The sequence below is a fragment of the Vipera berus genome (genome assembly GCF_964194415.1).
Source record: "Vipera berus genome assembly, chromosome: 1".
NCBI lineage: Eukaryota > Metazoa > Chordata > Lepidosauria > Squamata > Viperidae > Vipera > Vipera berus.
This window is the reverse complement of record NC_138202.1, coordinates 255,472,762-255,489,666: the sequence shown is the minus strand read 5'-3', so window position 1 is coordinate 255,489,666 and position 16,905 is coordinate 255,472,762. Positions and strand designations below refer to the sequence as shown.

The 16,905-nt window shown below is 37.4% G+C and overlaps 1 protein-coding gene across 7 annotated transcripts in view; it reads left to right on the top strand.

Annotated features, from left to right (window-relative positions):
• The window catches only part of FYN (FYN proto-oncogene, Src family tyrosine kinase), a 120,740-nt gene extending 104,042 nt beyond the window's left edge, over window positions 1-16,698 (top strand). For 5 of the 7 annotated variants that reach the window (XM_081346425.1, XM_081346422.1, XM_081346424.1 and 2 more), the window contains 6 exons: window positions 2,615-2,779; window positions 4,967-5,146; window positions 8,401-8,477; window positions 8,570-8,723; window positions 14,503-14,634; window positions 14,981-16,698. In XM_081346425.1, the coding sequence (XP_081202551.1) occupies window positions 2,615-2,779; window positions 4,967-5,146; window positions 8,401-8,477; window positions 8,570-8,723; window positions 14,503-14,634; window positions 14,981-15,189 (917 nt within the window). In that variant the 3' untranslated portion in view covers window positions 15,190-16,698. Of the gene's footprint in view, window positions 1-2,614; window positions 2,780-3,201; window positions 3,358-4,966; window positions 5,147-8,400; window positions 8,478-8,569; window positions 8,724-14,502; window positions 14,635-14,980 lie in introns of all 7 variants that reach the window. The other 2 variants (XM_081346427.1, XM_081346428.1) reach the window with 2 other exon arrangements.
• The last annotated feature ends 207 nt before the right edge of the window (window positions 16,699-16,905 follow it).

The window sequence follows — 16,905 nt, the reverse complement described above, 5'->3', positions numbered from 1 at the left end:
TGTCATAATCTTTGTTGAAAATTTTTCTTTGGATTCATCAGACAAGAAAGAAAAGCCTCACTGATTGTGAAGTCCAGATTATACAATGCATTCACCTGATGCCAAGTCTGAATTCTTTTTGGTGTCAGATGAAAACCTTTCTATTTTGTTTATGTCTTTTCAATTCAATAATCTTCAAAAATTCAGATTGATAGATGGTGGCTTTTTGAACAGATGCTTTTTTATTTGCTTGTTGAATGCTACCAACTTTTTATCTAAACCATACTGAAAAATGAGAGAATAGAATAAAAATATTGGAAATAGATACGCAAACTACTTGTATCTAAGACTCCCTTCAAAGGATTTCCTATGCTTTTTAGCCTCTGTGGTTTACTCTAGCTGACGTCCTCCCTGTATCTTCTAGTAAATGATGAAAACCTAATCTTTCTCCTCCAAATGTTCACCAATTTCAGTGAATACTTTTCTATGCATGTTGATCCCAGCCAATAGTTTGGAATATCATAAACAGTTATTCTCAAACAACAGATTCTGTGTCAGAAATTATTCTTATGCTGTGACAAGAAAAGCACTAGACAGTAGGAGTAGGATCTCCATATATTAACTGAATCCAGGACTGAAGTAGCCAGTTGGGTGTATATAATACACAGGCTTCCAGAACTTGCCAATATATTTGGCTCCTGATACATCATATCTGCTTTTCCATAGTTTTGCTCCATTTGCAATATTTAGCTCAATATGGAGCCTACAGAACAAATTTGAAAGTACTGTCTCTTTATATTATGTGAAGATGTACACTATTTTTCCCATTTCTTGGAAATAACTCTCTGATATCCATATATTCCTGAACAACAATGACTGGCACCCTGCCTTTTCCTAGATTTTAAAAAAATACTTTAAAAATCTGCCATTTCAGTGCTTTGTGCCTTTGATGTTTGTTCAATATTACTTCTTTTAAAAAAAACAAACCCAAGATGTAGGAAAGAGTACATTTATTCCTAAGGAATCGATTGAGTAAATTTTAGTTTAAGTGTAATTTTAACATTCCTGATTTAAAACTTCCATTTCTACTCCTGATATAATCCCTGTGACCATCCTTCATTTTTGCATAGTGCCTACTTAGCAACATTTAACATATATAGTATGTATAGTAATGGGAAAAAGTACACCCTACTGAATTTTTTCCCCTTTCTAAACATATTTCAACATATAGGTATTTGATCTTCATTTCAATAATATTGATAGAGGAAGAGGATATAACACATACATTAATCATTTACATTTTGTACTCCATTGTGTAATTTAAATAAACATAATTGCTAATTTCACATGTAGATAAACAACATTATGAGAGAGGCTTTTGGAGAAACCAGTCTTATTTAAACCTCTTTTAGATGAGTTGCTTTTTGTTGTTGAAGTGTGTGAGATTGCTATGCCTAAATCAAAAGAGCTCTCTGAGACATTCAAAAAGAAGATTATACAGTATTTTTCCGTGTATAAGACGCTATTTTTCCTGCAAACACCCTGTTCAAAAATCAGGTGCATCTTATACAAGTGCAGCATCTTATACACGGAAAATAATGGTAATCTCTGCAGCCCAGGGCATGCCTATGTGGGTTGCCATGCCGCCTAGTGCAAGTGTCCAACCCCTGTGGGCTTGCCACTAATGGGAGGGGAGATGGGGCAAGATTGTCGGCAGGCCGAATTTCTGGATTTGCCAGCTGAGCTGTTTGGCACTCCACCAAACAGCTGATCGGTGCAGAGAAACTTGCATGCCAGAGCATCTTATACAAGGGTGCATCTTATAGATGGAAAAATATAGTATATGTCAATGGATTTGGGAAGGAATTTTAAAAGATTGCCAAACAGTTAGCTGTCAATCATTCTACTGTCTAGAACAGGGATATCAAACTCTCAACGTCACGTGATGTGTCGCAAGGTATCATGACTTTTTTTCCATTGCCGGCAATGGGGTAGGCACGTTTTCGGCATAACAAAGAACGAGATTTATGGAACAACGTACTCTGGATAGCTAAGGCAGAAATAGACTTATTTGACCACAGAACCAAAAGTCATGTTTGGCGGAAACCAAAGAAAGCATTCATCAGAGGCCTCAGAATGAATAGAAGTACAAATTTTAGGGGTTTACTTTTTATTTATTAATTAAGTACTTATACCACCCATCTCCCCTATAAGGTGACTCTGGGTGGTTTACAAATTAATTTTTAATTAACAAGTTAATTAAAATACTAAAACATTAAAACTGCACAGATTTAAGATTTGAAAACTATACTGAAACCAGAGCTGAGATACAGATGAGACGGGGATGAGGTCTTCTTATCCTGTCAGCCACTTCCAGTGGTGAGAGCGCCCCCTGGGGGCCCTAGGCAAACCAGCAAAGCCAAGTTTTCATAGTCTTCCAAAAGGATGGAAGCGGTTCTCACCTCCGGTGGTATGCAGGATGATTAAGCATCAAGCTTATTTTGGAATGCTACTAACAGACATTTTAACTTGTTCACTAGCACTATTTTTGTTTGTTCTTTTCTTCTGTGCTTGCTATGTTTGTTTGATGTTTGTTACCCTTTTCTTTCCCTGTGCTTTACTTCTCCTTCATCAGAGAGAGCTGCGGGCCTTTGCTGCCGCTTAGTAGTCCCTTGTCATAAAGGAATGCCAAGGCTTACTGACCTGTCTGTCAAAACCAAAGATGTCTGGGAAATTCCACGAGAATCACTACAGTTGATCAAGAGACTGGGAAATGGGCAGTTTGGGGAAGTATGGATGGGTATGCTGAGACAATATTTTAACTTATTTACTCAGCCCCCAGCTATTGGGGACAGGTGTGGAAGATGGAAGGTGGAAGCAAAAGCAATAGGGATCAGTATCAGGAAGAGCAGATGTCTTCCATTACCTAGAGTAATATGGTCTTCTCTGAAAAATTATCATTTTTTTTAAAAAAACGATAAAAAGACAGATAATGCAATGGGCTTCCTGAGTTTACTTGCTAATTTTGACAAGCTGCCTTCAGTTTTCAAATACATTAATCAGATAGCTATGCAAATATTTACTATGAGCCTACTATCTAGAATCGAACTACTACTGAACACAAATAACTAATGAGGGGAAAAAGCACCTTCCATCTTTTCCTGTGCATGCAATTACTCTATGAATTATAAGTATTTCTTTTATTAATTTCCTTTTCTGTAGAGAAAGCTGATGGTTTATGTTTTAACTTAACTGTGATTGCATCGAATTATACTCCACAAACTGTCGGATTGGCTAAGGATGCATGGGAAGTTGCACGAGATTCATTGTTTCTGGAAAAGAAGCTGGGTCAGGGCTGTTTCGCTGAAGTGTGGAGTGGTAAGGCAGCGAAAACTGTTCTGGTTTGGGATGGATGCTTAAAGCCATCAGAAGACTTTCTAGGCCACACAAGCACAGTATATAACAGTATATTGTTATATATCTGTGTTATATTGTAAAAAAAATGCATTGTTGATTCTAAAACTGGAGGTTTCCAATTCCCAAGTTTCACTATTATTTATATGGTCCAAGATTGGGTATAGTCCACACCATTATTGTGTGTTGGTTCATTTCTTGGAGCTCTTGTTAGCGTTTATGAGACCAAATAAAGTGTCTCGCTATTTGGGATGCAAATCCTTTTGATATAGTAATGAAGATTTAATCTCAAAGAGGGCATTTTTCTGGGCTCACTCTCTACCTTTCCCCTATAGCAAAATAGCTTTCATATGTTCCAATTATTGGGACAGCCTTTTGCTAATTACTAATAAGTAGCTGAGCCACATGGCTATAGATTTCTTTTAGTATGAGAATTTTCAACTCTACAGTATATGTGAAAATGAATTCATTATGTTAACATTTGTCTAGCTTTCGATCTTTTTTTCCTCCCTTAAAAATAAAAGGTTCCAGTTTTGGAATATTAATGACAATAGTTCCATCGATGATTACAAAATTAAACAGTTATGAGCTGTAGACAGATAAAATCACAAGAATATTTTTAGCTGATATATGAATTTACTTATTCATTGGCATCCTCATAATTTCTAGTTCACAGGAGAATTAGTTTGACAAGAGTCCATGGGATCCTTACCTTCATGTTTTACTATTATTTATATTGTAAAGAATAGTATGTTGTGTGTTGCTTTGACCCTATGTGCAGGCTTTCTCCAGTAGAAAGAGGTTTCTTTATAATGACTTTCCAAAATAAAAGAGCAATTCTAGCAGAAGAATATTTATCAATACATTTCAGCCCAATAAATTTGTTCACTTTCTAATCAAGGTGAATTCATTCACCCCACCCTACCCAATCCCCCAGGAGCTTGGTGCTGTATCTTGGCTGGGCAATAGCTTTGTGAAATGCATTTGCCTCAAGTACCTTGTTCTATGTCACCCAATGAGCTAAGTCATTAAGACAGGTTTTTCATGTTTGTCATCCCTCTTTCGACTGTAGAGGATGAACCTAAATTAAAGTAGTTGGATCACCAGTGTTCTGCAGCTGCATTAGTGCTCACTGCTTCTTATATGTAACACTTACAGATTAATTTTTCCAACTCATTTTTCGTATCACAGCAGTCTTCCCTAATTTGGTGCTCTTCAGAACTGTGGCTAAGAATTCTGACAATTTAAAGCAGAGATCCCCAACCTTTTGGGCACCAGGGACTGGTGCCATGGAGAAAGGTTTTTCCGCAGACCAAATGTATGTGTGTGGTTTTCAGTACTGCCAGCATCCCAAGGATGGAGCTTTGCTTGTTTGTGTGGCCCGCTTGCTGGCATGCGGGGACCAGTGCCGGTCCACGGACTAGGGGTTGGGGACCCCTGGTTTAAAGGCAACGCATTTGGAGAATATAAGATTGGGAAAGACTGCTGTAATATCTACAAATAACATTCTGTAGTTTAGCTCTCAGTCGGGCATGTGTAAAATTTATTTATTTATCTATCCATCTGGTACTAGGTACTTGGAATGGGAACACTAAGGTGGCAATAAAGACATTGAAGCCTGGCACTATGTCACCAGAATCATTCCTGGAAGAAGCCCAGATCATGAAAAAGCTAAAGCATGACAAACTGGTCCAACTTTATGCTGTGGTATCAGAAGAACCCATCTACATTGTCACAGAATATATGGGTAAAGGTAAGATAAGAAGCATGTGTACTCAATAGATTGCAGAATGCAAATTAACTGTGCTATTAGGCTATCTTGTATTTAATTAATTATACAATGTTTATGCCAATTGACTCTTGGCAGTTAGCAGTAAAACAGAAAATAAATAGTAATGCATAAATGAAAACCCAACCCCTCAAACCACTGCAATATAATTAAACAATGTAGAGAAAGCATGTAGGGCACGACTTCTAGAATTCTTTCCCTTTTAAAATGTAATTGGTGAACTAAAAAGTGGATAGCATAAAATGGTTTTGCAGCATACAGAAATTGATCACTTAATATAATTTCATTAAATATAAAGTCTTACCTATGATTACACCTTTCTCTTAACTAGATTCTTGCCATCAAACCTATAAAATCTTTGTAAATAGCATGTATGTTCCCAGTACTTTTTTTTGTAAAATAAAAAGGTTCTGGAACTCACACATGTCATACAACCTGCCTTGCCTACCCTACAAGGTTCCATCCAAAAAAAGGTGCCGGAACTCTGTTCTGAGCGTTCTATGACAAAAAAAGCCCTGTATGTTCCCATATCAATATAACAAGCAGATATTTTTTGACAAAGTGTTCTATGTCAAATATAATGAGATGATAAGGCATTACAACATGCCACATTGCCTCTAGAATTCTTTCCAACTCTTAAGAACCATTGTGGTGTAATATTTATGGTGTTAGAGTAGGAAGAGGGAACATAATATCATAGAAATTACTGATAAGGTAAAAAAAGGTAAGGAACAAAGAATTAAGATTTCCTTGTAATACTAGAAAGATCTCCCCAACTACACAAAAGGTTTTACTGCCACCAAAGAATTAAAACTACCTCTGTTTCTTCATGCCCATTTTAGTTGCTTACTGAAAGACAATATAAAATCTGTTTGAGCTGCAATATCCAAAATCTGGTTTATTCCTTTATAAAATCCTTTCACTTTCATCTTCCTTCTTATGCTTCATTCTGGGTAAAAATCTAGCAGAGATTTTGTTTGTTTTACATCCAATTTTAAATGGTTGAAAAGAAAGTGCTTTCTTTATGTATTTTAATTGTATCTTCACGTTAGTGACTCAGTTATCTGTATCATTTAAGATCACTCAGAACTTTTTAGAGCGATTTTTGTTTTTCTTTTTTTAGTGTTTTTTTATATTTTGAGTGATCTGGTATTCAATATATTGCATTCCTTTTTCTGAACATTGATGGTTTTATTATGATTCTGAACAAAAAGGTTTGTGTGAGTAAAAGGATTGAACATTCCCTCATATATTACTTAGAAGTTTATATTGGACAAGAACCTTAATTAAATATCCATAAATTCCTGTGGTCATAACTGTTTGCCTCCTGTATCCAAATTCTCACAATACCCATGGTTTGAACTTCAAAAGTTAGCATTGTCTCTTTGACTGGAGTGACAAAGGTTAGAGGGGACTGAATGGTATCCAAGGTATCTAATCCACAGACACTAAAAATGAAATTTTTGGAAATTATTGACATGATCCAGATAGAATAGTTAAGGCCTTTCCAGACAATACCAGAATTTCCCAATAATTTCACATTTCAGTATTTTTCTGAGAATATCCACAACTATTATGTTTTTTACTTCCTTCGTTTTTTATAGCTTTGTGATTACCTTTCACAGAAATATCTCAAGATGGTCCCTTTTCTTTTCTACTCTTCTGATTTATACCAGGCTGTTATCACAATATCTTAAAATGTTTATATATTATTGCATCTTACTCTCCCTTAAATGGCAAGGGTTATTGATTTCCACATCCTAAAGTAATTATTTCCTGGCTTCATGGATTTGCTGAGCTCAGCATTGCTGTGTGACTACTTTCTCCCTCCAGAAATGCTTAAGTAAGCATTCTGAACTTACTCTTTAAATATATCATCTAAACAAAAGTTCTGTGCACATGATAAAGTGGTGGGGAGAGTTCCTTTTAATGATTTACTCATGACTGGGCACTGCTGCTTCTTTAAATAATAATATAGAATGCTTTGTTTGTCCTCAAGGATTCCTTTTTGTTGTGCTTGCCGTATGCAAACTGATATTACCAAATGTACTTTTTTTTCCACTTGGTATTTACTTCAGTAAATCAGTTTTCCAGGAACATTATCCCTTCTGCTCTGCATTATAGAGAATTATTTTTGTTTAGGGGTAGAATAACTATATTGGAGGGGGAAAGGACCTGAATCCAAAGTTATGTGGAACTTAAGCCTGCATCTAATGGCGCTTTAGACAAAGGGTAACATTTTCTGCTCTTTTCTATCAGTAGTGAATCCCTTGTGATTCCTTAAGCCAGGAGAAATTGCAATAGTGTTTTTGGCAGGAGATCATCAACACACAAAATTTCCCTGTTGTATGCAAACGGAGAGGGGGTAGCAGAAGAGAGAACCAGATGAATAGTCTGGTTAAAGGTGCCAAGCTAGTAAATAGAAAGTGTGGATTCTGGTCCTTTCTTACATCCAGCTGAGTGACTTGGGTTATCTCAGCCTTAGGAAGAAGATAAATGAAAAACCACTTCCAAAAATGTTGCCAAGAAAACTTCAGGGACTTTCCAGACAGTTGCCAGAAGTTAAGAATTACTCCAAGTGTATTTAAAGTGTCTTCAGCTTTAATCACCAAAACCCCCTAATCTCTTAACACATATTCCTAGAAATTCAGGCACCACCCATACCACTATATCACTTCCTGTTATCTATTGCTAGTCCCAAAACAAATAAAAAAGTTTTGCCCCATTATCAAACATGTTCTTACCTCTGAAGTGGGATGATATATTAAATCTAGAATTCAATAGGTTGAATTTTATATTAACCTGACTTTTTCCATGACTTGTGTGATTTTGATCTTTGGAGACAAATGCAAAGTATAAATAAATATGTAGCACAGGTTTTCCATAGTTATGATCCATAAAATTATTTTGATAGACTGTAAATCATTGCTGATTTTAAAACTGAATTATATTTGTATATGGAGAATGGCTAAAAAATTATTAACACAACATTAGAAAAATGAGATTTTGGGAAAAATAAAAAACAAGGAGAAATGGTTTGGAGTTCCTTTGATAATGGAATAAATTTCCAGCTTTCCCTTAATCCCCATTGCTTGGGAAGAGCAAATTTCTATTATTATTGTTGTTGTTGTTGTTATCATTATCATCATCATTTAAGAATGTAAATTTTAACTATTTTGAAAGAAATATTATTTAAGAACTTTTTATTTGTATTGCAGGAAGCTTGCTAGATTTCCTAAAAGATGGAGAAGGAAGAGCTCTGAAATTGCCAAATCTGGTAGACATGGCAGCACAGGTAAATATGAATGTGTCATTAATCCAAGGTATGAATGTGAAAGTAAGTTGTATTTATTAACTAGCGTATGTCATGTATTGTGAATTAAACAGGTTGCTGCAGGCATGGCTTATATAGAGCGAATGAATTACATACACAGAGATCTGCGTTCTGCAAACATCCTGGTGGGGAATGGTCTAATATGCAAAATTGCTGACTTTGGACTAGCAAGATTAATTGAAGACAATGAATACACAGCCAGACAAGGTAGGATGAGTGGCCAATATAACCATTGTTATAGTTGTGAATATTATGTGCAGAAAGACATGCCCCCAAGTCGTGGCTTTCTGATGCATACTTGTTTTAAATGTAATCTGCATTTAATTTTTGAGATAAGGAATTGTTATTGCCAAGTCCACTGGATAGCAAAGGTACGTATCACCTCTCTGGCAAGTTTGGAAATAATAGCAGTCTTCAGCGAGAGAGATTGCAATTCGAACAGCTTAATAACTCCAAATGTTTAAAACAAATAACTCCAAACATTTAAGCAAGATAAATAATTTATTACCACCTTTTCTGATCAGTAATTTCTGTAAATGGGTGGAACCCCTTTAAAAAATATCTGCTGCCTTTGGACACATCTTGGAATAGATGTTATCTCACAGTGACTTCATTTTTTTAAAAAAAATGAGTATCCTAATTATTTTTACTAGGTCTTCATAAGTTATTGGTCAATTATTACTTCCACAAATGGAACTAAGTGATTTCCTATTAAAATAAAGTTAAAATGCATTGATTGCATTCTAGAAAATTCACCCGTACAGTATGTAATAGGAAATCTGTTCATGGTGAAAACTGTAATCAGGTTGAAAAACTATCTAGGTATATTAGAGACAGTCATAGTTACATTTTTAGTTTAGTCTTCGTATAGTATAGACCACATTTAAGAAGTAAGAGTTTCTCTAAATATGTTCTTTATGTTTAAAATATAGCAATCAAATACTTTTTTTGCTGCTCTTGGTATCTTAATTCTACAGACTCTGGCATGCATTCTCCCTCCTCCTTTTTCCATGACTCCACCACGTAGATTTTCCACTGGGGTGCAGCTAGAGGACTGATTGTTTATCTAACTGGTTAGTGTTCCTGTAGGGTTTTGACATGCAGGAACTGAAGACTGGCTGGGAAAATGTGATGCAGGCTGGCAGTTCTTCTAGAGACAGGAAGTGCTCACCCCTGTGAAGAGTTGAAGGCTGAATTTCAAAAACAGTCTTTTCTTTTTCTTACCAGTATTGTGTACTTGACATTAATTGGGCTGACTTCCTGCCTCTTCCATCCCCCAAAAGCTTTCTTGGATCTCTGAAGAAATTAGTAAAGGAAGCAGATGGTGTTAAGATATCCATCCCCAGTTAATTTGCAGGACATAAAATTTCGAGTTCAGTCTGATTCTTTTTGTATTGATTTCTAACAGCTATGCTGACTGTAAGTTGAGAACTAATAGGATTATCAACATTATTTCCCATAATTCATAAGCAAAAGATGGATGTACATTGGCAAATAAAAACAATTTCTGAATTCTATCTTTAGTACCCTGTCCTGTCCCAAATTTGATAATAAGTGATCAAGTCATGTTAAAATATTTCTAGATGTTTCATAGAAAGGCTAAAAAGTTGTACAGGTGGGATTGAAGGGTTAAAGTATTGAAAGGCGATGTGTTTGTATAACACAAAATAGTTAATGGAGTTTTCAGTGAGTGCAGAAATAGCTGGAGTTAGCTAAAAAAGGGGATATTGGACATATTCTGAGGATCTGCTGTGTGTTAGGTGCTTAGAATTTCTTTGTGTTAATTTAAGCTACGAAGAAATTACCGTATTTTCCGGCGTATAAGATGACTTTTTAACCCATGAAAATCATCTCAAAAGTTGGGGGGTCGTCTTATATGCCCAGTCATCTTATATGCCGGAAAATCAGCGAGCCCGGGAAGGCACGCCCTCCCCTCTCACTGTGGAGGAAGCAGGGCAGGCTGGCGTCTGGCGGGAGCCGGCAGGGCAGTCCTGCGCACGCGCGCGCTCCCCAGCTGTTAAGGAGCACTCCTTAGCAGCCGGGGAGTGCGCGCGTGCGCAGGACTGCCCTGCCGGCTCCCACCCGACGCTCTTCCCTCTTGAGGCAGCATCGCTCCCCGGCTCCTAAGGAGTCCTCGGGGATGCTGCCTCAAGAGGGAAGAGCGTCGGGTCCTGCCGGCTCCCGCCTGACGCTCTTCCCTCTTGAGGCAGCATCGCTCCCCGGCTCCTAAGGAGTCCTCGGGGATGCTGCCTCAAGAGGGAAGAGCGTCGGGCGGGAGCCGGCAGGGCAGTCCTGCGCACACGCGCACTCCCCGGCTGCTAAGGAGTGCTCCTTAACAACTGGGGAGCGCGCGCGTGTGCAGGACTGCCCTGCCGGCTCCCGCCAGACGCCAGCCTGCCCTGCTTCCTCCACTGTGAGAGGGGAGGGCGTGCCTCACCCGGGCTCGCTGATTTTCCGGTGTATAAGACGAAAAATCTTGAAAATCATCTCAAAAGTTGGGGGGTCGTCTTATACGCCCAGTCGTCTTATACGCCGGAAAATATGGTATCTTTTGGGGGGAATATTTCTAACAGGTTTCTCCTGTTGCTTATAGTAACTTTAATAATTACAGACACAAAGGAGGATATACTTGGGTTGTTGTTTTTTTGTTCTGTGTGTGAAATGGCAAATTGATAATTTTGTTTAATAAAACAGGAAGATTTAGCATAAATGGAGACAAGCTTTCTCAAATGCTTATTTGGATGGTCTCTACACATATTACTTGGTTTCTATTGCGCTAATATAGCTGTAGGACAGACGTGGTTTTCTAGTAACTTCAGTTAAAGCCAGTCAGTAAGATCATTCAAAGTATTTTGAATTCAAAATGGCCATTTTGACAAATGACATAAACCATTTTGAACATAAAAACAGGTTTCGAGCAGGTTTTGAAATCTTTAAAGCAGGGGTCTTCAAACTTGGCCCTTTTATGATTTGTGGACTTCGACTCCCAGCGTGCCTGGCTGAGGAATTCTGGGAGTCGAAGTACACAAGTCATAAAAAGGCCAAGTTTGAAGACTTCTGCTTTAAAGCATTTTAGAAAAGTTTTCTGTTTAAGAGAACCTTTCTTTCAAAATGTTCAAAGTACCGGTAATCCTTGACTTATAAACACAACTGGGACCAGAATTTCAGCTATGAGCAAAGTAGTCATTAAGCGAGATGCCCACATGACTGCTTCATTCAATGACCACAATCCTGGCACTACTGCAGTTGTTAAGCAGTTATCCGGGTCATTAAGCAGACAGAGCTAAAGAGCTGCATGGAAGGGAATCCCTTTGAAGTGCTGCAGGAACAAAACTCAGATCTTCTGAGCTCCATTTCAGCAGCCCATTGGAGAATTTTCCCTTCTTCCTGTTGATTTTCTTGGGGAGGCCAGCAGAAAAGATTGCAAATGGCAATCACATGTTAGGGGAGGTTGGCAACCAGTCATAAATGCAAACAATACCTAGCCAAGCACCCAGATCATGATCGTGTGATGGGGGGAAGCGGGGAGGATGGAGCATTTTACAATGGCCAGACGTGCTTTATAGGCCTTAAATCATCCATATTGTAGTTGTCATAATTAGGACCACTGTTAAACAGTCATAAATCAAGGACTACTTCCCATTTCATGCTCGAAGCAATTGTTTCACACCCAAGATAAACCATTTTTAATTTGAAAAGAACTTTGTTTTGTCAAATTGTTTCAAATTTGAAACAATGCAAATTCAAACAGCTTTGCAGATCATTTTACCTAGGAATTGTATAAATCTTTGTATTCATTCTTTGAAAAATTACTCTTGATAATGATGTATGTTTTTCCCAGGTATTAGAACCGCAAATCACCTAAGCCAATAGACATGTATCTTTGATATCATGTGAATAGTTTGTAATATTGAAAAATATCAGTCACTAGTACCTCCTGAATGTTAAGTAAGCATTTTACTCAAGTGTTCCAGCAGATCATAGTGTTTTTATCAAAATTAATTGGTTTCCTGCTCCTAGGTGTATCAACATTTTTCTGCTTTCCTCTTTCAAATCTTCTTTTATAGTTGGGACAAAGCTAAATTCTCTAGCAGAACAGAAACCCAGGTTTAATTGTTGACTCACTTAAAACAAAGTGATACTTATTACTTTACCGACCACAATGCAAAATAATACTAATAATACCCACATAATTAGCTGCTGCAAGAAGATCACATAGACTGATTGCAAACAACAGCATATAGCATAGCAACAATGGTGCATTGGAATATCTGCAATAAATATCATTTGCCTGCAAGCAACAATTGTTGGTATCACAAAATAAACCAAGTAATAGAAAATGAAGAAGCTAAAGTGCTCTGGTACTTTAGAATTCAGACAGACAAGCATCTGTCACATAACATCTTGGACTTAACAATTATCAATAAAGCCAAAAGTCTGGATAGTGGGCATTGTAGTACTTGAAGACGGCTGAAGAGAAGAGAAAGAACTGAAGAAGACAACAAAATACAAAGATCCTGCAAATAAAGTAGAGCGGCTGTGGAAAAAGAAAGCAATAATAATAATAGTAGGCACTTGGATGCTGTCCCCTAACTTCTGGGGCACCATTGAACACTATTGGCATTGACAAAATCTCCGTCAGTCAGTTGCAAAAGGCAGCCTTATTTGGAACAGCTTATATCCTGCAACAATACCTTTAACACCATCAAACAATAGTATCTGCGTATCCTAAGGATAGGCAATAAAAATGCCAAATCCAATCCAAACATCTGGCTGACTGTGCAACCAGCCATAATAAAGGTTTAGAGCTACAGCAAAACACTTCAAAGGCTAACCAAATCACAGTTGGTATGTAATGAGTCTGTAGACTTAATAATCATGAAAACAATTAGAATGCTTAAGTAATTGAGCATTTAGATCGTAGAACATAAATATGGTTTCCATGAATACAAACACACTATTTGAAAGTTCTGCCTTTCATTTATTTGAAAATACAATCAGAATTTACATGGCTTAAGACAGGGCTTTTCAACCAGTGGTATGGGTACCCCCTGTGATACATTGGCACCTGGCAGGTGGTATGCGACCATCCTAGAAAAGTGGTAGCAGAGGAGGGGAATGAGCTGAACCGGTGGCAGCACCGCACAAGCCTGAGCGAGAGACGGCTGGAGCTGCAGGGCTGTCAGGGCTCAGTGGAAGCGCCAGGATCAGTGCCAGGCTCCAGCTGGAGATCAGCACTGATCCTGGTGCTTCTGCTGAGCCCAGAAGAAGTGCCAATCAGCTGGAATGTTGCAGTATCTCCAGGGTCTTGTAATTTACATTCAGATGCTTGGCAACTGATTCAAATTTATGACGGTCACAGTGTCCCAGGGTCTTGTGAAGTGACCAAAACCTGCTGCAACCACCCAGCAGATGGGGGGGGAAATAAAAACCAAACTCCCCACCCCTACCCCACCCCTGCTGCCAATCCTCAACAGAAATGCTCATAACAATGAAAACCTTGGACAGGAGGAAGAGTGCCGCCGGGCGGGCAGGCAGGCAGGTGTCTTGCTCGGCTGTGGCTTGGGCACTTTTTTCAGTGCCATTGTAACTTCGAACAGTCACTAAGCAAACTGTTGTAAGTCGAGGACTACCTGTACTTCATCACTTTTTTCCTTTTTGGGGGGGTCATCACGTTTTTGACACCTTGCTAGGTGACTGGTCGTACTCGGATGTTGCCATATCCTAAAAGTGGTACAATGGGTGAAAAGGTTGAAAAGCCCTCACATAAGAGATGTAGAAACAGGTTAGTATTCAGACTTCAGTGTCAAATAAAAAGGTTTGAATTGTGTTTCAAATTGGATCATTTATTAAAATATAGGACAAGGTTTTTCACAAGAATGTAGTGAATTATTATTTTTTAATTTTTTATTCTCTTGAATTATAGAGCTTTATTAGCCATTAATTCACAACGAAAGGCTTACTGATATTTTCTGTATTCTCTCAGGTGCAAAATTTCCTATCAAGTGGACTGCTCCAGAAGCTGCACTATATGGAAGATTTACAATAAAATCTGATGTTTGGTCCTTTGGGATATTGCTAACAGAATTAGTAACAAAAGGGAGAGTTCCATATCCAGGTAAGAGAAAAATACAAATTAAAGAAAAGAGAACCAAAGTTATATCAAACATTTTAATTGATAGATGCAAATAAGTGATAGGTTACTGATATTTTGCATGAAAAATGCTACCTTTGACTATTTCAGGATTCAGTCAGGAAACACTGATTGTTTAAGATCAATTACATGACGCACACATGGCATAGTAGTGATTTTTAGGGATGCCTGTCTGATAAGACATTCATAAACATTTGGGGAGGGGGAATCCATTTTCCAAATAAATAACCCAAATTCAAATAAAAAATATATTGCGCGCTTACTCAGATTATATGCTTTACATCTCTTCAAAATTGTTTATATTTCCTAGGTATGAATAATCGTGAAGTCCTAGAACAGGTAGAAAGAGGATACAGAATGCCATGTCCTCAGGATTGCCCAATCTCTCTACATGAGCTCATGATCCATTGCTGGAAAAAAGACCCAGAAGAGCGCCCAACTTTTGAGTATTTACAGGGTTTCCTGGAAGACTACTTTACAGCAACTGAACCACAGTACCAGCCAGGGGATAACCTGTAATTTGGGGGGGAGGGGGCTGTGCAAACCGGTTACCCAGGTGTTCCATTTGCAATTGACGTAGGTTGAATGGTTCAAGGCTGTATCTTAGAGCACCAAATATACTGAAGCCAGAAGATGAGAACTTCTAGAACTATGTGTCCTAAAAATCTGAATATCTTCTCTGAACAGAAAAGTGAACACGTGGGGGTTTTTTTCTTAATCAAAGACTTTGAAAATGCATTGTTTTAATGTTATGTAAACTGCAAAATCTTTGTTCACTGTAAATAGTAATTCAGTGCCAATAATTTATCCTAGTGCTTTCCTTTTTTAAAAAAAATGCAGAATTATGTGATTTTAACTAGTTTTCTCCTGATTCAACTAAAGTATTATTTTCCAGAAGTGGCCTCTTTTTGTCTACATTTTTTCATGTTCTAACACAATAAAATGAGGACCAGTGTTTGGGGCTTTTGTTTTGTTTCTTTTATATATAGAAATATGTAAAATATATACATACCTGTATATATAGTCCACAGGTGCTATAGCTAAAGGAAATTCATTTCAGAAACGGATTCCATAATGCTGAAGCACCCAGAAAGATTTTCCTGGGGACATTGAACGCTGGTGATGATTCCAAAACCAGTCACTGGATATTTGGCTTTTGCCCAGCATGACTTTTTAAATTGGATTGCACTGTTTGGTTTTACTATATACCCGTAGGTTGTTGTAAGTTTTGATCTTTCAAAACTCATGTACAACATTTCAACAACATTTGCCAAGTGTGTCATTTGATTTTTAGATCGGAATTAAAACAGACAGTGAAAAGTACCCCTGCCTGGACCGGAAGGTTGAAACTGCAAGTGCTTTTGTGTATCAAAATATGTAAACTGAATTTTCTGATTTTTACAAAAAATAATAAACATTGTAACCCCATTCAGTAGTCTCAACCTCATAGCCTTTTAGTCATATTGAGATGCTTTTTCATTCATCAAGCTCAGCTAGAATATCTTTTCTGTGTACCATTTTCCATCATTATATAGGTGTTTTAAATATCCTGTACTGCTAACGAAATTACTTTCAATATGTCTGCAAGTGTTTCAGTAGAATTACTATGCACATCTTTTCTGGGAAATGAGAGCAGTGGGATGCACAAAAGTATTACTTCTTCAGTTGTCTCTATCAACCTTGAATTCTTTCCTTCCTTTTTTCTAACCAAAAAGAAACAAAAAACCCACTCCTTTCTACTTCTCTTTTAAGTTTTTTTTTTAAATAATGTTATGATCTTAATTACATTTTGTTATTGTTTTATTTGCAATTTTATGTTTTTTTAAATGTTTAACTGTCTTAATTTAGTAATTAAAAAGACCATTTTACATTTGGATTTTCGTTGATTTGTTTAAATCACAGGTAGAGGTAGAGTTTGGTTATTTGGCTATTGGGCATGGTTATTCCTAGACCCTGGTGTGACCTATCTGGATTCCAACTCTACAGGATGTTCAAACGTTAATATATTTCCTCTGCTATTATTCCAGAATTCCATCTTTAAGGTTGGAACTGAGGGCATTGGGTAGAATTCTGTGTAGGAGTGCATTTTGCATAACAGTTAACCTGGAAATTCCTTCCCAAAAATAGTTGAAGCAAACCAATGATAAAGTAAGATGAAGTATTCCTAGGAGCAGTCATGCAAATCAATGCTTCTCAAGCATCATTTGGCCTTCCAAAGTATCACCAGGGGTCACT